At 53.8% G+C, this 21,617-nt stretch overlaps 1 protein-coding gene across 1 annotated transcript in view; it reads left to right on the top strand.

Moving 5' to 3' along the window:
• LOC309885677 (astrotactin-2-like) overlaps positions 1-21,617 on the top strand; it is a gene marked incomplete at both ends in the record, with an annotated part of 105,806 nt that overhangs the window by 63,429 nt on the left and 20,760 nt on the right. The window contains one exon of the mRNA XM_082775900.1: positions 15,364-15,514. Coding sequence (XP_082632026.1) covers positions 15,364-15,514 — 151 coding nt within the window. The remainder of the gene's footprint in view (positions 1-15,363; positions 15,515-21,617) is intronic.

Genomic DNA, 21,617 nt, shown 5'->3' with positions numbered 1-21,617 from the left:
AAGGAAATGCTACTGGCTTCCCTGCAGGAAACAGCCACAAAAAGGGGATTTGCCTGAAGGGTTTGAGTCAGGAACTGAGCGTTTGTTTGCTGTGTTCTGGTGTCACAAACCCCAAAACACTCGTGGCAGGAGGGGGACTGTGCCTGCGTGCATCTGGCACAGTGTTGGGTACTGGTGTTGGGTACTGGTGCTGGGGAGCATCCCTGCAGGGCAGGATGCTGGCTGCAGAGCCAGGGGCTTTTCAGGACAGGCACAAACAAGGGGTGCACGGGGGGTTTGGCTGAGCCTGGACAGGTTGTGGCGTGGGCTCTTTGGGCGCCTCGTTGTGCCCACAGCTCACCACACGCCCACGAGCAGGCGGCTTCAGCGCCTTGTGCCGCAGTTGTCTCACCTGTCGAGTCGAGACGAAGCAGTGAAGCACTTCCTAAAGCGGCCGTGAGATTCCAATTTGCTGTTCGAGTGCCCTTGCTGTACAATCTGTCCCGACGTGACACGCACAGGGCTGTGGCAGCCCGTGCATGCAAAGCAGAGCCGAGAGCAGGAGGTGAGATGCTTTTGTCTGCGGGCTTTTTGTTGTTGTTGTTCCAGCCTCCGGGCGGGTGGGCGTGTGCTCGCTGGGTGCTAAGCACAAGATGTGGTGGAATCTCTGTTTGTTTGTTCTCCCCGCTACCTCGCTTTCTTCTTTTTCCCCCTGACTTGTTCAAAGCTCTTACGTGCAAGTCTACAATCAAAACCCTGTGAGTGCCAGCAGTCGTGCAGCCGCCAGGAACGATTCGCGGTATCTACAGTAGCACTGCTGTAAGGTTCACTCTAATGGAACGAGTGGAAGCTCCATTCATAATCATAATAAAACACTGTTTTGCAGTTACGTGCCGCTTTTCATCTTCACAGCTCAAAGCAGCATTAATTAACTGCACGGCTCCGTGGGAGGTAGGTGGCTGGTGTTGTCCCCGTGTTACAGATGAGGAGTCTGGAGCACCGACACAGCTCGTGAGTCGCCCGCGGTCGTGCAGCAGTTCAGCAGCAGGGGCTGCAGTAAATCCAGCCCCTGGTCCATGCTTTATTTCTGGGTAGCGTTCCCTCCTCGTTCCTCTGGCAGAGCAGCCCCTTAGGAGGTTTAAGGTCATCTTCATTTCTTAAACCGGACTTGGGTGGTGGAGAGGTAGAAGTGAATGTTGCTGAAGTCGAACTTGGGGAGGGAGGCTCTTGTGATGCGGATGGGGACAAATTCTTTGCCCTCAGGCTGACGGCTGGCGGTCGGCTCAGCCTTGCAGTGCTCCTTCCAACGAGACAAAAAATTGGAGAGGCAAGTTCAGTCCGGTCTTCCCTTTGGCAAATATGTGTGCAGAGGTCTGTTTAGGTAGAATGGTGTAAAAAACCAAACATCAGCCTGTTTTCGCACTCGTAAATCCCCAGGTTTGTCTTTCTGTTGAGCGCTGTGTCCAAAAAGCTCTCGGTTGACCCCTTTTTGAAGGGTCACGCTCGCAGCCACTCCAGAGGTTTCTTCTGATGCTGCTTAGTGGCTGAAAAATCCAACTTTGTCATGTACGTCTCGGTCTGTTTGTTTGGGAGGCTTCGGCTCAGCCTCACTCAGTGTGTGAAACGAGCCAGGGCATTGCCATGCCCAAAGCAGCGCCCCGTGCCAGGGCTGGCCCCCTGTGTGCCCCCAAGCACCCCATGTGCCCTGTGAGCCCCCGCGGGGCAGCAGCCCTCCTGCGATGTGCAGGGACCGAGCCCGATGGACTCCTGGCATCCCATCACCTGCAGGGATGCTGGTGCTGAGCATTTCCCCACTCTATCAGGGAACAGCAGGGATCGTCCCCTCCCGGGAGGTTTCTCTCCACCGCCCAGCTCCTGGCATTTCCCCAGCGGTGCTGCCGGATCCGTCCCTTGCCGTGGCTGTGTGTCTGTGCTGGTGGCTGCTCAGCATCCAGCGCCGAGGCCTCGCTGCTCAGAGCTCTTGTAACCTCCTTTGTATTCACCCCGCCGACGCGGGCTCGTGTTTTGTGCTGTACAAATGCCTGTTTTGTACCGAGCACCTTCCCGCTGCTGCCTCCACGGTGCTGGGTTTTACATTGCTGTCTCTCACACCTCTTGAAGGAAGCAAATTGTATTCTGCACAGCCCCATCCCATCCCCTCGGCTCCCTGGGAGCAGACCTTGGATTAATTAGCATGGAAACCTTTCCGTTTTGTCTCTTTTGTTCAAATAGGCACTAAAACAAAAGCGGAATGCAACGAGCGGGGGGAAGAAGGTGGTCCTGCAGTGCACCAGGGCTTTGCTTTTCCTTTCTTTTCTTTTCCTTTCTTTTCTTTCCCCTCTCCTCTTCTCCTGAGCTCAGTCTCCTGTTGCTGGATGTGCAGCTGGAGCACGGATTCCCCAGCGAGCTTCCCCTGCTCTGACAGATCCGATCGGGCAGGAGCAGTGATGCCCACATCCCACACATCAGCATCTTGTGCGAATTGTGGTTCAGACTGAGCACCCGGGTCCGACGGGCAGCTGGAATGAAGGTGATGGACCAGGGCAGGACGGCTCCGAGGGGGGGATGCTCCCACCCCACACACCTCTGCCCTCAGCTCCCATCGCTGACCCGCGGGTTCAGCCCTTGGTGCACCCCTGCTGGAGCACAGCTCTCCCAGGCACGTTTGATGTGGGGCGCTCGGTGCCAATAATTGATCCCGTCGAAGAATCTGCCAACGGGCACGCTCCGTTCTGCCTTTAATAAATGCGTGCATCCTTTACGCCCCGCTTAATAATGCAACAACATGAGGATTTACAGAAAACAGCAGGATGTCTGCAGGTGCTCGGTACCTGAGTGAGTCCAGAGGAGCTCCAAGTTAACTTCGGCATCGGGGTGTGTTTGTGTGTGAGCTCGGTGCTGCGTTATCCTGTCCTTGGGCAGCGCTGCAGGCGCCTGCCTGGCCCCATGGCAGTGCCTCTGGCACCAGCAGATGCTCCATCACGTGGCTGGGATCCCCCACAGTCTGATCCCAGGATTTGGGTCTGGGGTGCTCTGTTTTAAGGACTGAGTGATGCAGCAGAGCCCCAGCCCCAAGATTTGCTGACCTCCCAGCGCTGAGCTCCCAGGGGAACGGGGACAGCTGGTCCTCACCGGAGATATGGGCTAGTGCACAGCTCCGGTCTCTCTGCCTTTAACCCTCTCCCTTCCCCAGGTAAATGATGATGTTCCCGTTTCCAACTCCCTGCTCAATTTATCTTGTTTATTGACCCAAGCAGAAAGTCAATGTTTTCTTCATCTGCCATTTGCTTTGATGGCAGCCAATTTGGTTCAGCAGGAACAAAAATGGATGCAACAGAGTTCAGTGCCAGATTTTTTGTCTTTTTTTTTTTTTTTTTTTTTTAAAGTGCTGATTATCTTCCTTTTTTTTTTTTTTTTTTTTTTTTTTTTTTCCTGAATGCACCTGGCCCTGGACACAGCTTGGCAGCATTCGCTCTGTGATATGGCTGCAGGCGAGGCTAAAAATGTGCAGCAACTCCCCTGGGGCTGCAGAGCCGGGAGGACGCCCGCGGGTCAGCTCATTGCAGGTGGTGGCCAGGGCTGCCTGCTCCCTGCTGGTTCGTGTGGTTTGGTGGTAAAACATTTGCATCTGGGGGCTTAGTGCATATTTGGAGCTCGCTGTCCTCCTCAGAAGGCTGGAGGCCACGTTGTGCAGCCGTTCCCTGGATGAGAGGTGTGCAGGCACCGCACCGCAGGCTCCCCGGGTCTGTGGTTTGCTTCTTTCACCATCTCTGCCAGGGTGTTCATCAGGCTGCGAAGCAGCACAGGTTCAAAACTGATGAATGAGCAGAGTTATCCCATGCAGGGGGCTGAACAAAGCTCCTGCCCCAAAGAGCTCGCAGGCCCAGCGTGTGGGGGCTGTTCAGCACTGGGGCCGTGCTGGCAGAGCTGCAGTGGTGGCAGGAGGGGCACGGGGCGTGTGGCATCTTCATGGGGAAGGGGATAAAAAGGCAACTCCTTCTGGCAGTGTGTGGGCAGCATCTGGATAAGCCACAGTGACCTAACGGGGCTGTGGCTGCTGCACGGGGTGGTTTTGGTGCTCCCCCAGCCATGGATGCCCATCACTTCCCCACGCCAGCGGTGGCATCTCTGATCCTGGGCTGAGCCCATTCAGGGAGGTAAGGCAGCAGAAAGCCCTTTCAAAGCTCCTGCTCAGGGAGGTAAAGCAGTGCCCTCATCGCCGGGCAGGGTGCGAAGGGTCCCTACCAAAGGCGGCAGCAGATCGGGGTGCCCCAGGGACCAGAGCCAGGGAGGAGCAGTCCTCGGAAGGGTTTGGTGCCCAGCCAGCTTCCCCGTGTGTGCTGCCCTTGGGGCAAACCCGTCTGTGCTCCCAGGGACTGCTAGTGGATGCTGGGCACCTTGGGAAACACGGACCACGTTGGGTGTCTTGGATAAGAGCTGAGGCCTTTTGGAAAAAAAAAAATAAATCCATCCATATGGATGGAGAATCCCTATGCAAATCTCTCCCCAGGTAGAAAATTAATTGGATTCTAACTTCAAAGGCTGCTTCGGGAAATGAGCTCTAAATAACTCCGTTGTGCCTCCGTTCCTCTGTCTGAGGACCTTCACCTGGCTTTGTGGAAATCACCGGGTGTTGCTGACAGAAGGCACCACCTATAGCAGGAGCTGTGCACGGATAGGGACGCACAGAGGCACCCCTAGGAAGTGCCTGAGGCGAGTGGTGTTTGGTTAATGCAGCTGGGGGCTTGGCTCCTCGGGGGCACACCGCGGCCGATCCCTGGTGTGCAGCACCAGGAGCTGGAGGGGTCTGGTGGAGCCTGGGATGCAGAGAGATCGGGGAAAGGAGATCATGGTGTGTTTTTTGGGGGGTCAGCTGGGTAGGAAGCCTTCTTGCAGAGCCTGGCATTGCCCTGGCTGTGGCAGGAGAGCCGTGGGTGCTGCACGGCCTGCAGGCGCCAGCACCCGCTTTCCCAGGACTCGGCCCCGTCTCCTCGCAGCAGATCGATGGGAGCAGCAGGTGCTCAGCAACTGCGAAAAATCAGGGCATAACCGTCTGCTGCCGCAGCCCTGGCCGTTTCCTATTTATCTAATCTAATTCTATTGGCATTTCTAAAGTGCTTTTCACCACTGCATCTAAGCACTTTATAGGTACCTTGGAAATAGCCCACAATCGCTGTGTAACGAGGGTGGCTGGGGCTGGGATGTGGGCTAGTCCTGGTGCCTGCCTGCAGGTGAACGGATGGGCTCCTTCTCCTGTTTCCCTGCAAAGCCCAGCTTTCCCTACTGACCCTCACAAATTGCTGCAAACTCAGATCCAGAAGAGCCCGTTAGATCCCAGAACTTACCCCAAAGTACCCTGGAAGGCTGTAGAAAGGAAGGAAAAGAAAACAGCAATGCATTTGTGCTTAAGCAAACATATGAATCTGAATCCCAGGCTGGGATTTGCAGGCTTGCAGTTGCAAAGTGCTGCTGGAGGCACCGGTCACCCTGCAGAGGCTCGGGATGCCCAGGCATGGTGACATTTTGCAGGCAGGTGCACACGATGCCACTGCAAGAGCAGAGCTGTGGGTGCCAGACCTGCACCCAAGGGCGAGGAATGAAGCACCAGGAGTCACTTGGGGATGGGGAACAAGCAGCGAGCTGAAGTCCTGGACTGCTGATCACTAATTATTTTGAAAGACAAAGATCTGGGGAAGGCAACCAGGTGCTCGGGCCCTCCCCAGCATCCTCACGTTTAATGAGGCCGGGTTGGGTGCGGACACGTGTGCCTTGGAGAGGGGTCGGCTGTCAGCTGAACTGCTCCCGGCCATCTCAGAAGGGAGATTAATGGGATTTTGGCCAAGCTGCACGGAGCTGAAGCGCGGTCTGCTTGGCTCTGCTGTATTCTAGGTCAGCCTGGGCAGTCGCTGCCTCGTACTGGGGGGGCCTGACCCATCTCGTGATGTTTTCAGCCTTTAATAATTTAGGATGATACATCCCAGGCCTTCTGTCCAGGATTTTGCTTGATTGCTTGTTTTTCTAAGATTTCTTTCGCTTCTCCAGGCAAAACCGTGGCAGGGGATTGAGGCAAACATTTATGAGGCTCTTTTACAAACAACAAAAAAAAAAACAACAACCAACCAAACAAAAAACAATCAACAAAATACATTAATTTGGCCAGCTTAAAAGCTCTTCCGAAAACCTCCAACTGCTTTACGCAGAGTGAAGTCTTGGTTGATTTTAGCTCCCTGGCTGAGCACAGAAAGCATCCCCAGGGAGGGAGGCAGCAGGCAGCCAAAAGGGTCGGGAAGAGGACCCGGGGGAATGGGACACACCAGGACGAGAGGGGACAGGACCGTGAGCGGGGCAGGAAGGGCCCTGCTCCTGCAGCTGAGGGTGAAGAGCTCTGCCCGCCCGCAGGCTGAGCCATGGCTGCTCCTGGCAGCTGCTGGAGATGAATTCCTTCTTTTCCAGCTTAAGAAACTAAGCGCTCGCAACACCTTCCCCTTCCTCCCTCCCCAGAATAAAACCCCAGGCGACCTCCTCTTTAGCAAACCTTATTAAGGTTGCCGAGCTCCAAAGCCAACAGGTGCCAGGGCCAGTTTGCAGTGCAGCCTTCAGGCAGCCCCTCTGTGCATATGCATTATGGAAACGTCTCTAATGGCACGGTCACGCACTGCTTTTCACCTCTGCCTTGCTCAGCACAGGCAATGAACCTGCTCGGGGAATGATCTGCGTTAATGTGGAGCAGTAAAAACTTCCACCCGAGTCAATGAGAGCTGTGCTGCGAGCAGAGGAAGTGTCATTTAATGCTAAGTACTCTGAAAAATCAAGTCTAAATGTCTCAGATTTGGTTCACGTAATGCAGGGGATATTTTTTTACATTACCGTTCCCAGGTCTTGGCTCCCCATCTGTAAAACGGGGACGATAACAGGGAGATTGGGAACTTAATCACTTTATTGGTTGTGAAATACTGCTGCTTCCTGGCGTCGAGCAACCAACAAGCAACCCATGAGGAGCCGAGTAATTGTGCATGCAGAGCAGTGTCTGGGCAGAGCACGATGAAGGGGAGCTCTGCGTCCTCCAACGAGGAGCAAACACGCCGAGAAGCTGCAAATGGATTTGTTTACGAGGCACTGAGAAACCTGCAGGTGTTCAGAGGCACCTGGGGTCGGTTTGGGATGCCCTAATGCCAAGCTCCCTGCTCTTTCTGGCCCCCGGAGACGCTGAGCTATTGCTCAGCACCATCACCTCCGGCAGCCGGGGAGGATCGGGTCGTTCAGATAACCCTCGCGTGTGTGGTCTGGCAATCAACACCTTCATCAGAGTGCATAATCACCGGGGGCTGAATTAAGGTTGCCTAGGCAACCTTAGGTCTCACATTTTCTGAAGTTTTGAGTATGTGACTTCGCAACCTGTGCCATTTCCTTCCCTCTACTTCGCACACACCTGGTGCGTGCCCGCGCTGTGCGGGGCTGCGGGCTGGGTCCGTGGCTCAGCGGCTTTGTGCTGTCCGTGGGGTCTGCAGTCATTTAGGGCTTTCCTTGGGGGGTTCACTCTGGGTCTGCCTCGCAGAGAAGGTGCTCTGCAGGACCTCTTTGCTGCTGGAGATCCCGACATGCAGGCAGAGAAAGCCTGGAGGGCTTTGTGGCTTTGCTCTCTGGGGATTAAGTGAGTGCGGTGAGTCCCTCCGCTGGGTCGCACCCAGGTACCAGCAGATCACATCATTTAACTGGGAGGTTTGGAGGTGGTTCCAGATGCCTCATCTCGCTGCAGCATCAGTGAGGTGTGCCCAGCAGCACTCGCTGCTGCCTCCGGTCCCTCTCCTGCCCAGATTTTCGCCTTCCTGCCTGACGCCGCCTCGCCTCTGAGCAGGGAAGGGTCCCTCCGCTTGTGTTCCTAAACGTAAGGCAGAAATGTATTTACACAGCCACAACTTTGAAATTAATACATTGGGAAGATGGGATGGAAGGAATTGCTGGGCAAACTGAGCTAATAAAAATATTAATTAGCATAGAGAAATCATTTGATAATTTCCATTTATGTATTTTTTTAATTATGCATTGCTTCCCCGACTGATAACCCCGCACCATTAGCGTGATCCATTTAGCTAGATAAACATATTACTTTGTAAGTTAATTAGTGTTCAATTACTATCAATTAGGACGTATTACTACCACCGATTCCATGTTAAGCAAGCAGATTCCACCGCTGTTAATTGTTTAAATTATTAAGGGTTGGAGCTGCCTGGAGCCCCTGGCCACAAGGTGCAGGTCGGTGTTCGCAGTGCTTGGGTGACCCTGGCTGCACCCGGGGCTGCCACGGCTCCTCCCTGAGCCTCCAGGTTTCTTTTCCTGGTGCTCCAAGTGTGACAATTTTGTATTATTCCATCTCTTAAGGAGTTGAAGCTGTGCTTTCCACATGCTCCTGGCATGCTGCAGCTTTCTGAACGTTCACAAATCAGGTCGCAAAGAGTTTTTTCTTTGCAAGTGAAGTTTGGAGTAGCTGTGTGCAAGAAGGGAAGGGAAAGAAATGGGTCAGGCTCATTTCAGATAATTTTGAGGCTTTTGTAGTTACTTAAAGAACTTCATAACAAAAGCTTGAATTGGTGTGTCTGTCTCTGGCTGCCAGTACAGAGGGAAGCAGATTGCTGGGAAGTCCTTTCGGGGCAGTTAGCTGAGGTTTTAGGAGCAGCTGTGACAGTACCACCAGGGATCCACCTTTGTGTGAAAGGGGGAAAAATGGCTCCATCAGTGCCAGACACCTTCAAAACAGGGAAAGTCACATCCTGCCTTGAATAATTAGCGCCTGATGAGACTAATGAGGAGTGTGTGGAAGGCGTGCAGCGAGTGGCGATGTCTGCCCAGCGTGGCACGGCAAGGCTGAGACCTGTGCTTTTGGGGAGATTTCTGTCCCCCTGAGGGACAAACCCATCCCATCGTGACCCATCCGTCCCACCCTGTCCCACCCTGTCCCATCCCACCCCATCCTGCATTTTGCTGTTACGGGGCCTGCAGCGCGGGAGCATCTGGATGGTGCCACCACTGCATGGGACATGCAACCTGGTGAATTTGGGGGTCATTATGAGCTGCTGTGAACTGGCTGCTGATGCACATATCTCCAGGGCACTTAACTAATGTGGTTCATCAACTTCATCATGGTTCTCGTGCCTTTTCTTAAACCTGCCCGTGCTGTGGTTGCTTGGGAGAGTGAGCCAGTGCCACTGTGCACAGAGGGCACTTGGTTAGCTTTTGGCTCCTGCAGGGTCAAAGCAGCACTGCTGAGGCTTTCCTGAGATGGGAAAAATGTTAAGAATGGGGAAAGTCTTGGTCACTTCATGTGTGGCATCCCAACCCTTCACGGGGCAGAGCTGCACTGCAGAGCTTGAGGGGACATCAAGTGGGACTAGGGGGACCTTTCCCTGGCTGCCCTGTGCCCACTGGGACATTTGCTGTATGGGGTGGGTTTTGTCAGGCTGCTTTTATTGTGTAGTGTTTGTTTTGCTTTGCTTTAATTAAATTTCTGGTCCTTCTGGTTGCCAAGGCAGGCTTTGAAACGCTCCGGCGGAGCGATGGTTTTATTGACTCTCTAGCAAATTATTGAAGCGTGGTAGGAAATTCTTGACACTTTCAACCTCAAGGTTCTTGGGAGAGCTTTTTGTTGTTTGTTTGTTTTTGTTTTTGCTTTCTTGCAAGCATTTATTATAGCATTACCAAAAGAAGTGGAACTATCAGGAAAATTGATAGTAAGCAGCTCATCGGCAGTGGTGTGACAGGTAGCTCCACGGAAATGCCTTCTCTGATGCCACCCAAATCAGGCTGATTTAGCACAGTTTAGGACCTGACATGGATGACAGTTTTTCTTCAAATCTCCCACCCCTGTCAGAATGACTGAAAAACGTCTGTGGGTACACTGGGCAGACTTGAGAAACTCCACATAAAATAAGCAATCCGCTCCGTGCCCACACATCTCCTTGTACCATGTTAAGAAACCTGGCTGGGGAGGTGAGCTTAAAGATTGAAACCGTGCAGTTTGTAAGGCAGAAGCTGCCATCCCCTTTAAGGCAGCCCCATGAACCACATCTGTGCTTAGTGGCCCCTTTGATGCCGTGCCTGCAGACCGGCTTCCCGGAGCATCTTTGCTCTCTCAGTGTGTGGAAATGCTTGCTCGTGGCTTGGTGCTGCAGGAAGCGGTCACTTCATTCACTGCAGATGCTGTTAACAGTGCAGTGGGTGGAGGAGAGGGTTGTAGAGATGCTGGTCTCTTCTTGCAGGCAGAATTTTTTAAAAAAATAATCCTGAATTCTTGGGAGAATCATGCTCTGTGGCTTTTTAATCAGAGACCACTTTTTTTCAGGTGACCATTTATTGCACATTTGTCATAGTTTGGATGTTTAACTGCACAGCTCTGTATACAAAACTGCTGAGCCTGTGTCATGATGAAACCAGCTGGAATGGTGCCACGAGCACCTGAAGTGCTAGGAGTACTGTAAATAACTTTGACAGCATCTCCAGCTGGAGACCCAACAGTGGCGAGCACCTTTAATCCCTCTCTCTCATTGCCTTCATTCCCCAACGTGATCGTGAATGAAGTAATACCAGGACCGTGGACAGAGGTGTGAAAATGAAGTAATGTAGAGGGGGCTTTGGGGTCTTTGGGTGACCCCAGGGAAGGGAAATCCCCGGGGAGCAGCATGGCCCTGCTGTGCAGATGAGCGTGGACGCCTCGTGTCCTGCCTGCATGCAGCTGGGCCGGTCAGCTCCTGACATCTCGTGTCTGCACGCTCGGCTTTGCAGAGGTAATGCTTCTCCATATGTATGTAAGTTGTGTTTTACAAAATGTGATTATTGGTTTTGCAGCACACTCTCGGCTTTGGGAAGCGCATCGTTTCTGTAACGAGCTGTGCTCGGCGTTGTTCAGCCTCCCGGAGCTCTGCATCGCCGGGGTTTGACGCAAGCCAGGGACAAAGGACTAAGTGAGCTCGGCTTCCTCTACAGGCTGCAATTCCCTCTCAGGGCTGATCTTTCAAACTCGCAGCCGAGAGCATTCGCCCTCCCCAGCTCCCCAGCTTCCACGAGCGCCGAGCCAGGCACCCAGGGGCTCCCCCAGCTCTGGCATCCCTGGTCCCAGTGGTTCCTCCGAGCGGTTTGCTCTGCAGCTCGATGCAGAGTTCAGCACCCTCAGTAATGATTTCAGTGCTGGCTGTTTTAGCAGAGGAAAAAGAGACGTGAGGGGAAAAGGAAGAGGAGAGAGAAAGATGGGAGCAGGTGAGAGCACAGGTGGTCCTCTGAAAGCATTATGCATGGGGAGAAATAAGTGCTCGTGGCATAGCTGGGGACCTCAGGCATTGCTCAGGGTAAATCTATCCCCGGGTGAGATGCCAAGAAGGAAGGATCCAGGGGGGATCTGGATATAATGTCTGGCTGCACAGGGAGACACCCCACAGCAGCAAGGAGGGCAGCCCTTTCCCCACACCTGCAGCACAGAAGCTTCATGGCCAGGAACCAGTCAAAGTTGCTCAGGGAAGCATCTGTTGGGCTGAAAAATGGAGAATCTGGGTGTGCATTGCTAAGTGCTCTTTTGCAAGTGCTGGTAAGGTCCCCAAGTGGGGTCTTGATGGAAGCAGGGAATGAGGGTCCCTGGGGGACTGGTGCTGCCCTTGCCCTGGGCCAGGCATGTCCCCTGTGTGCTGCTCCCTGCAGCTGAAGGCAGCCAGGGCCTGTCCGGGTGTGGGACGGGGGTGACAGTGACACCCCCTGTGTGTGGCCCTGCTGCTGGGGGAGGACAAGGTGCAGGAGAGCAGTGGGATGCTCCACGTGGGGCACCGCGTTGTCCCCTTGGGGTGACGCTGCCTTGGCACTGCAGCATGCAGAGAGGCATGGGCCCCAAACCTCCAGCCTGATCCCTCTCCAAACACAGCTCAGGGAGCAGATGGTGGAGCAGCGCTAGCTAAGTCCCAGCTTGCCTCCTTTTCTTCCTTGTTTTTCTCAGTGATGGTTAACCTTGTAAGATGCTGAAGTCTTTAACCATTAGTAGGCAATAAAAAGGGGCAGCTGAGTTGAATAACACCCACTAATCCCCTTCCAAGATGAGCTGGAGAGCAGAGCCACTGTGATGCTCAGGAGCTTATTCTGAGATGAGCACTTTGGAGGCTTTGAGAATTGCACGGTGTTGATATTTCATGAATAAATAACCCCCAGCAATATTTGTCACTGAATCTGCTTCATTAATGAGGGCCTGGAACAAAGGGGGAGGATGCGGAGCCGTGATGAGGTTGAAGAGGAAAGCATTTTGGAGTGAAGTGACACACACACAGGTGACAGGAGGTGGCACGGGGTGGGCACCATGGGCCTGTGCGGGAGCTGTGCAAGGTGTGGCGGAGAGCAGGGCTGCTGTGCCATGCTGCACAGACCCCTTGTGGCGTTATAACTTGTCAGGAGGGTAGGTTTTACCAAGGTGTGCTCTGTGATCGGCGGGCTCTGGCAGGGAGCAGAGTGCATTTCATTGAAAAATATCACCTGGGTGTCTGGGGGTGCCTGGAGGGCTGGGGAGTGAAGCACGAGTGTGCGTGTGTTCACGGGTGTGCGTGTGCTTGTGGGGAATACGGTGTGAGAAACGAGGTCACTCGCACCTAAATGCCCTTTCGACAGTCCTTCATGCCTTCTTGGGGCTGCTGGGGAGCTGCCCCATCCCCCCGGTGTGCCAGGGTCGGGGATCCCCTGGGGGTCTCCCATTTTCTCCACCTGGCTGTGGTACAGCACTAAGGAGCTCGGGCATGCAGGGAAATTTTGCTCCGCTGCCCTGCTCCACCTTTCTGTTACTTTTTGGATGAGGATACACGCCTTTCAGATCTCCCCCTGCCTCCAAGTGTGTGACACGGTACATACAACTTGTGTGGAGCATAGAGCTCCCCATCCTCTCCATTCCAGGATCCCCTGCCTTTGGACAGCTTTCCAGTTGCCCACACATGGCAAGCTCAGCCTGACAGGCACAGCAAGGCTCTGGTGCTCTGGCTACGCTCAGGACAGGCATAAAATACTGGTAAAATACCATCCATTTTCCCCTAACACATCTGGGTAGCTGGAGGAGTGCCCAGGCACCCAAGTGGGGGCCTGGGCAGCATCAAGGGCAGGAGCTGGAGGGGAGGAGGCAGAGGGGCTGGGGCTGCCCGGCTGGGGCTGGTGACATTTCAACGCATGCCTCCAGCTGTGCTTCCCCACCTCCCAGAGACGTTAATATTTTAATGCTCTTAATGGCTCATTCAGGCTCCTCTGCGGTGATCCGTGATGCCAGGCACCGTTTTGGAGAGTGAGATTCCTGCTCCCCCCTCTGATTGCAGCAGGTGCGTGAGCCTCCCCGCGTTTGTGCCTCCAGGCTGGAATTAAAGCCCAGTGCGGTCCCGAGGTGCTCAGCATCCGACCCAGGTGGGGCTGAGCTTTCCGTGTGGCTGGTGGGGGAGTCATCAAGATTTTTTGTGGATTTTTTGGTTGATTTTTTTTTTTTTTTGGTTAGTGAATAATATGCCCTTTCTCTCCCCACTTCCCTCCCGCAGAAATATGCGCCTTGATCTAATATATTCTGCCTTTCGCACTCCCTCACTTCGGAGGAGCTGCAAATTCTGGTGGGAACAGAGTGCTAATAGAAAAGGGCCTCTAAAGATATTTGAAACATGACCAAGAAAGGACAGAGGGAGATTCAGCTCCAAATATACTGGAAAATCTAGGAGATGGGCCAAGAGAGGGGGAATATGGGAAACGAGATAAGCAAAAGGGAAAAGTTAATTGGGAAGCATTAATTGGGGTGAAAGCGGGCAGTGCAGACAGTGAGTCCCAGCTTCTGGAATCCAAGAATTGCCTGAAAATCCTAAATCTGTTAGAACTCGACTTGAAAGCTGCTGCTTTTTGTTGGGTTTGGTCTTCGGATGATTTCTGGCCTGCACGTTTGCAGGGAAAAAAAACTCAATTACGCCCTAAAGGCTCAGAAAGCAGAAGGCAAATTAAGGAAAAAACCCTCCTAATGATTGATTTATTTTTAAAATCTCATCGTTTTTATGCCAATCTCATTACCATTTTTTTTAAGGCCTGACTCATGCTTTTTCCAGCGCTGGGTGTTGGCAGGGCTGCGTGCGTGAGCGTGACGGCGACTGTGTGCGCAGGGGCCCTCCTCTGACGGCTGGTGCAGCGCTGCTCCGCCGCCGTCCTCGGGGACTGCTGAATATTCCTCCTCTGCCGTTCTGTTGCCAAGCGTGAGGTTTTTGAGTTAAAAAAACTCCAAAACCAGAGCGTAGCAGCAGGCATCGAGTGGCCGTGCGGGCTGTTTGGTGCCGCTGGGAGAGCAGGGGAGGTGCCGCAGGGCGGTGGCAGCGCCACGTGGCTGCCGGCACTGCCTCGCGGGTGGTTTAAGGCTGGAAGGTCAGTGCTTATTTGCAGCCTCCTCTGGATAAAGATCTAATAAATAGCCTGCGGAGGGCAGGTCCATCTCCATCACCGACTTGTTCCCTGACCTTGGGTGAAGCGCTTCGTCTCCCACGCGTCGCTGCTGTCGGTGTCCGGATCCGGTGCCCAAGATGGGTTGCGGCAATCTGTTAATGCACAGAACATGCTCTGCAGATGACAAATACCTCAGAGATGCTCAGAGCTCTCAACAAGCATCTGCGTTCCCTTAGCAAGAACCCAGCACAAAGTGCCGAGTACTTTGTCACAGACAAAATCTGCTGTGTGCGCAGCTCGGAGAGGCAGGGCTGGGAGCTTCTCAAGTCTTTATATGGCCACTGAATTCATCAACGTTAGCACTTCTTGCATGTTTAAGAAAGGCATTTCAGAGCACAGCTGTGCCCGGGGTGTGCAGGGACGTGGTGGAGAAGCTGTGCCCAGACACCCCCAAACCCCGCTGGGGTCCCCAGCCCCGCAGGCACGAGCATCCCCCGGCCACATCCCAGCAAGAAAGCAAAGCTACGTTTTGTGTGGCTTTAAATCCTAAGGGACATCCCCACGTGATGGATGGGGTGCGGGTGCTCAGGGAGGCTTGGCTCAGGTGTAAAACCTCCACGAGGAGTTTCACTGTTGTGGATTCCCTGTTGGCTCGTATGGGGCTGGTTCCCCACTAGCAATACCAACCAGGCCTCTTGTAGCGGGCAGTTCGCATGGGAATGGCAGGCAGGTAGACCTGGCAACCTCAGAGCTGGCTGATTTTTCTCAAGGATGTCAAAGCTGTGCAGCGAATGAATTATGCAGCAAGGTCATCAAGCCTTCATACTCTTGGCACACTTCCCCCGACCGAGTTTTGTTCCTCTCACGCCGTGGTTTTGCCAGAGCAGCCCTCCTCGGGGATGAGGTGTGGCGCTGCCCCTGCCGCCGCCTCCCTGTCCCTCCCCGCCCTCTCTAACGGTGCCTTTTCTCTCCAAGGGAAGAAGCGATGCTGTCCACCTACTTCGAAACCATCAATGACTTGCTCTCCTCCTTCGGGCCGGTCCGGGACTGCTCCCGCAACAACGGCGGCTGCACCCGCAACTTCAAGTGCGTGTCGGACCGCAAGGTGGACTCGACGGGCTGCGTGGTACGTACCGGGGATGGGACCGAGGGGATGCTGCTGCTTGCTCTGGGCTGCACGCTGAGTACAGCAGATATTTTGATCTGTTTCTGAACACGCTCACGGCTGACCACACAGCCGGCTGCGCCCAGAGCCCTCTCAGACCCCAGATTTGGGGCAGATGCTCTGAGCTGTTCCCAGCTATCGATGCGCAGAGGGGTTTTGCCGTGCTTCTGAGCAGGCTGGCTCGGGGCTCAGCACACCAGCCGGCTCTGCCCCCTCTCCTGATGGCAACGGCACCGCTGGTTGGGGCGAGGAGTGAGCCTGAACCACGGGGCAGGGGGCAGAGCCTCGGGAAACTGCCAGGGGAAGCTGGAGCATCACGGCTCCATCTGCCCAGAACAAGACAACGATTAGCACGGGAATGCTTGTACACCTGCCCAGAGGGGAAGTGCCATCAGAGGGGATCGCAGGGGATCACAGCACGGCACCAGCTGCCCCCAGCCCCTGCTCCACAGCCCCCAGCTCCCGCAGGCTGCGCCCGTCACCCCTGCCCGCCACCGAGGCAGGAGTTAAGTGTCTCTTTATTTATTGAAGATGTTTATACACGGCAGCAGCCTGGAAAGGTCAGGCTGGAGTGGTGCCGTCTCCGGGGTGGCGTTTTCATTATCCCCTTCTCCGATTGCTTGTTAAGGCCATTTAGCACAGCAGCCTGATGTGTCACAGCAGCGCTCGGCCCTGCAGCGCCCGCGTCTCCTCCTTCCTATTCCTCCCCCTTTCGTGCTTTCTTTTGCCATTGTTGTTTTCTTTTGTTCTGGCCCTTTCCAGGGAGGGGCTCACTTTCAGGCTTTTTTTTTTTTTTTTTCCTTTTTCTCCTTTTTTTTGGGTGTCATTTTGCTCTGGAAACTAATGTGCCTTCCAGACACTGTCAGAAACAATCGGGGCTCTGATTGCCCTGTGCCGCTGGGAAGAGATGCCTCTTTTTAAAAGTCAAGATATATTAAGATAGAAATTGTCAATAAATTACAGGCCTAGCATTCACCGTGCCGGCACACAGAGCGGCAGAAATTGAAAACTGTGTCACTCAGGGAAAATAACCCCCCCTGCTTTTGTAATGGCTAAACGAGGCTGTATTTAAGGAGAACAAAACACCTCCGGCAGGAAGGCCGGGAGGAAGGAGCGGGGAGTCACCTCCTGCTGCTCCCCGAGGGCTGTGGGCTAGAGGTGCTGCCTGGAGCCCTGGGGGTGCCAGGGACCCTGTGCCCCCCATCACACCAGACGGTCTCAGCGATGCCCGTCCCTCCTCGTGGCTCCTTTTTCCCCAAAGCCTGGGGACAGCAGTGCTGAGCCCCATAACGGAGGGCTGCTTTCATCCCCGACGTGATGCTGGGGGATTTAACACAGCCCTCCCCGTGGAAACATGCCGGAGCTGCTTTGCAAACGGCCTCACACTCTGTTGCTCGGGAAATTGCCTTTTTCCCTTCCATCCCACCTGCTGGCGTGAAGCTTTGGCAGGAGCTGGGCAGGGAGTTTGGGGATGCAGCGGTGCTGGGGTGCAGCCACCTCGCCCCTGCCCTGCCCCCCGCTGCTGTTTCCCCCCCTGCAGGATTTTACACCCATCGGTGCCCTGCAGGTGCCCAGGAACTGCAGCACTGCAAGCAAACGTGGCTGTTTCCTGGGGGGAAAAAAAAAAAAAAAAAAAAAGCCAAACCCAGCGATTCCCCAATCTGGGCTCCCCACGGGCTGTGTTTGTGGCGCAGGGTGGGACTGCAGGTGGTGGGAGCCGAGTTTCTGACCCAGCCACAACCTTTGGCCGTGACCTTGAATCCCCCCCGGCCCCAGTCTCGGTGCCAGTGTCTCCTCCCCAGCTGCCTCCCCAGGCTGCGGGCGTGAGCTGGCTCTCCAGTGCCAGCAGGGATGGGGTCATTTGCTGCACATTTGCAGGGATGTCAGTTAGTTTTAAAGCTGAACTGCTGTGAACTCAATTTGCCAATTTGGTAAGTGCTATGGGCAATATCGGGATGTAATTTAATTAAACTATCCCCTTTTTATAGAGTTCAGGGAGCACTCGCATACTAATTTTAGCACTAGGTTTGCTTCAGCTTCACTCTGGACACTGTTTCTCGAATCATGACATGTTGTTAATCTTTACCAGTCAACAGTTTATTAATTTGCCGAGGACCACAGAAGTATATAATCAGTGGTTCATCAATCAAGGCTAAATCCAACAAATGTTCCAGGCAGGTACTGAGCATAAAATATACATGTGGGCTTGTAAGCAATTAATACCCACCAGAGCCGGAGCCTTGCAGCTCAACCAGGGAACAGCGCAAATCTCAAAGATTTCTTCTTCCTTTTATTTATAATCATCATCTGTTACCAGCTCCTTCATGCCCTGAACACAGCTTCCAGTAATTCTGGGGAGTGAGGATGCATTTATCTTAGGGCTTTTAGCAGCGCAGTCCCTGCCATTACCTAATTGTTTGGTCTTCAAGGGACGTGTTTAAGACACTGGGGGGCAAATGCTTGCAGATGTTGGCTGGGGGCTCTCCCAGGTCGGTCTCCTTGGGCTCCTGGAGGGGACATGAGCACGTCGCCCTGGTAAGGCACCTGGGAGACCCGGGGCTCAGACCTGCAGTCTCAGCACTGGGCTCTATATGGGAATGGTGATTCTCAGGGCCATGGCTGCTGGATTCCCACCGGGGTCTTTTTTTTCCCTTTTCTCGTGTTTTTTTTTTTTTTTTTTTTTTTTTTTTTCTGTTATTTTTCCTCATACCCAGTAGATGGCATTAGTACTTAATGGTTTTCTGCGCTTCTTTACTTATCGGAGGATTTTTATTCCTTGCTTCATTTTCGGCACTGCGAGTTGCCTCCTTGCTGTACCTGTGGTTGGGATTGCTAACCGGAGCCTTGCCTCGGAGCCCGACTTTGCAACACAACAAAATAGCCCCCAGGCTCTAGGAAACGCCTCTGCTTCCATATTGTTGACGGGTCAGAGGAAGCCACGGGCATTTCCCAGGAAAACAAAATCCCAGAGAGCATCCCTAAATCCAGTGGCTCTGCTCTGCCCCTTGAGCGCAGTGTGAGGGTTGTGCCATCGTCCAGGGATCCCAACAAGCCAGGAGGAGCTGTACAGGAGGAGCAAGTCGGGTTATAATCCCTGGAGGAATATATAGTGCTGACCACTTTTGCTGGCACATCGGTAACCGCTCAGCCAGGAGGGAAGAGGTGCTGGAAGAAGGAGAGGGCTTGACCACCCATGGAGGTCATTTATTGGACCTGAGGGAATGAAGGAAACACCTGCAACGTGGCTACAACTCAGGTTTCCCCACCTGTCACTTGCCTTGGGTTTGCAGCCCCAGCTGGTGACCAAGTCCGTGTGTCTCAGCCCAGCCGTGCCCCTTGGGATGGGTCTCACCACCACCAGGACCTCCAGGAGAAGCACGAGGACACGTGTTGGCCAGGCAGCGGTGGGGAGGGCAGCTCGGGGTCTCACATCAGGGCAGCAGCACAGTTAAGCTCCTTGTTTCCCTGCTCTGCAAGCAACTTTGCAGCAGCAGGGGGGGGATCTGATGGTTTCTGTCCATGGAGCAGGGCTCGGTCAGCCCCAGAGCACCCCCTGAGAGGTGCCAGCAAGAAGGAAGGGACCAAGCACTGCTGTTCTGCACATTAAATCCAGCAGATCAGCACCATCTTACTACTCTCAGACTGAGCTCCTGATAGCAGATTTTTTTTTCCTAATTTAAGAGAAAGAAAAAAAAAAGGCCACAAGCACAATGTAATCTGCTCTTCTTCATGATCATGGGGTCAACCCATCAGGTAGGAGAGGGTTTGTCTCCACGGCACGCAGAAGGGAGACGGGCTCTTAATTACCTCATGGCCTGTGCCGTGACACCTGTGCTGTGTCACTCCTGGCCTTCTTAGACATGGAAGGAAGAGAATTTGGCATGGTCCACACGGACGCATAAGCCTTAGCTCAGCCTGTCTGGAGCTAATCCTTCTCTTTTGCTCTCTTCCGCATCAAAATGATGGGCTGCTCCCCGGCTGCTGCAAAGCAGTGCAGAGAAATGGCTTAATTTAGGAGTGTAACCATTCCACAGAGAAATGGGATTAGGAAGGAGGGAGCGGGCCAGGGCCTCTCCTTCCAGCACGAGCCATCCAGGGGCTTCCTGGGGACCAAGGGGAGCGGGGAGCTTCTGCAAAATGAAGCAGGTGAAACCGAGCACTGGTGTTCTTTGGGGACGCTGGGTGTTTGGGAGCTTCAGCCCAAACCAAAAACCAGTGCAGAACCCCCCCCCCCATGCACAAATTCCAGAGTATATTGGTTCAAAACATCTCCTTCCTACAAAGGAGGGGGAAATGTTTCGTTCCACCATTATCATCTGGAGCTTTATGTTATATATGACATTATCCCGGTGTACAGCCTGAAATAAAAACAAAATTAAGCAGTGGAAACTAAAACATTTCACCCTTGTCAAAATTAAATGCTTTCCTAATTTCCCAATGAATTTTGAGTTGTAATTGATGAAATCCCATAAAGCACTTAAGCTTCATCAAATCTGCATTTTCCGACAGACAATTGTTCGTTGGAAAATAAAAACTCATCCGTCCCTGCCTTAAGAGGCACCTAGCTAATTATGCAGAGATGCACAACACGCAGGGGAGGGAAGTGGGGAGGGGACGACTCTGTTCTAATCCCTTTAAAGTTTAGCTGGCTCCTTGAAGCAGAAGATTGCTACTTATGCATATTGTGGTTGGAAGCAGAAGCCCTCGGCGCTGAGATGGAGGCACTGAGGTGAGCTGGCGCTCTCTGCCCGTGCTGGAAAGAGGAAATTTAGGAGATAAAACCCCTTCTTCTCCTTCTTCTCTTGCTGTGACATTCTTCAGAGGTCACCAGCTAGCAGCAGCCCTCTGCTGCCCGGCAGGCTGGGATGCTTCGTGTGTCCTGGGCACATCACACCCGCCTTGGGTCCTTGGCTTTGGTTGGGGTCACTGATTTTGGCACGTAGCTTTGTGCCCTGGGGCCAGGTGAGGCTGTGGTTGAATTTCTGGTCTCCCAAAAGAGTTTTGTAGGTGCCAGGCTCTCCCATGCATACAGGAAGGGAAGCACCCCGACGGGCAGGAGCCGGCAGCGTGCCCCGAATTGGGCTGGCAGGGTGCTCTGGGGACACACCAAGGAGCCCGAGCTGCTGCAGCCTGTGCTGTGGGAGCTGCAGGACAGATGGGTTTGCTTTTCTGTGGCTACAGTAATGATTGATGGCCTTGGGATGGAAAAGGAAACAGGGAGAAAAGAGCAGGAAGATAATGCCTGTGATTGCAGCAAACAGCTGGAACGGTGCCCTCCGGGAAGGATGCTCCCTGCGGTGGGGCTCGGGCACAGCGAGGACATCGCTGCCCGGGGAGGCGAGGAAGGGAGAGGAGAGGGGCAGGCAGAGCCCCAAGGGGCTTCGGGTGCCAAGGGAGCGGAGGCAGAACGAGCCAAAGCTGTCTAGATATCCGTGGAGGGGCACAAAGGAGTGTGAGGCATTTGTATGATTTCTGAGCTCCAACAAGCAAATAAAACACACGCCAGCGCGTAGTGTGGGGCTCGTTAAAATGCTGGCACTTGCTGGTATCTCGGCGGTGCCTTGAAAAAATGGTTTTGTTTCACACTGGAGAGGCTCCTCAGTGCTGAGCAAGGATGTCTCTAACGAAGGTGGGTTCGTTAGGGCCCTTTTACACGCAGCAGATACTGGAGCAGCTCTCTTCCTCTGTCTGTCTGTCTGTCTGGCCAAGGAGGAGTTGGTCCAGTTGTGCTCTGACTGCCCGAGCACGTCACAGAGGGACTGGGGGCTGTAAATCACATTCCTGGTGGCTGCAGGCACCAGGATGTCATTGTGGGGCCAGGTCCTTGCCTCTGGCCACAACTATGGGGTCCCCCATGGGGTCCCCAGCTCGTGTCGAGGACCAGGAGCCTGTGTGGGAGAAGTCCCGGCTGCTGTCTCCGACAAAAAGTCTGCTGAAGTTGAGAAAACAGAGCGGAATAACAAAAAGGGCAGTTAGCTCTCTACTGGAACACTTTATTAAATATTTTTATTTATTTTTTTTAACAACAGAGAAGAGGAGCGGGGCTGTGAGAGCTGCCAGGCAG

Source organism: Aythya marila, assembly GCF_965140915.1.
Source record: "Aythya marila genome assembly, chromosome: 19".
NCBI lineage: Eukaryota > Metazoa > Chordata > Aves > Anseriformes > Anatidae > Aythya > Aythya marila.
The sequence above is the reverse complement of the archived record's forward strand: the minus strand, read 5'-3'. Positions and strand labels throughout refer to the sequence as shown.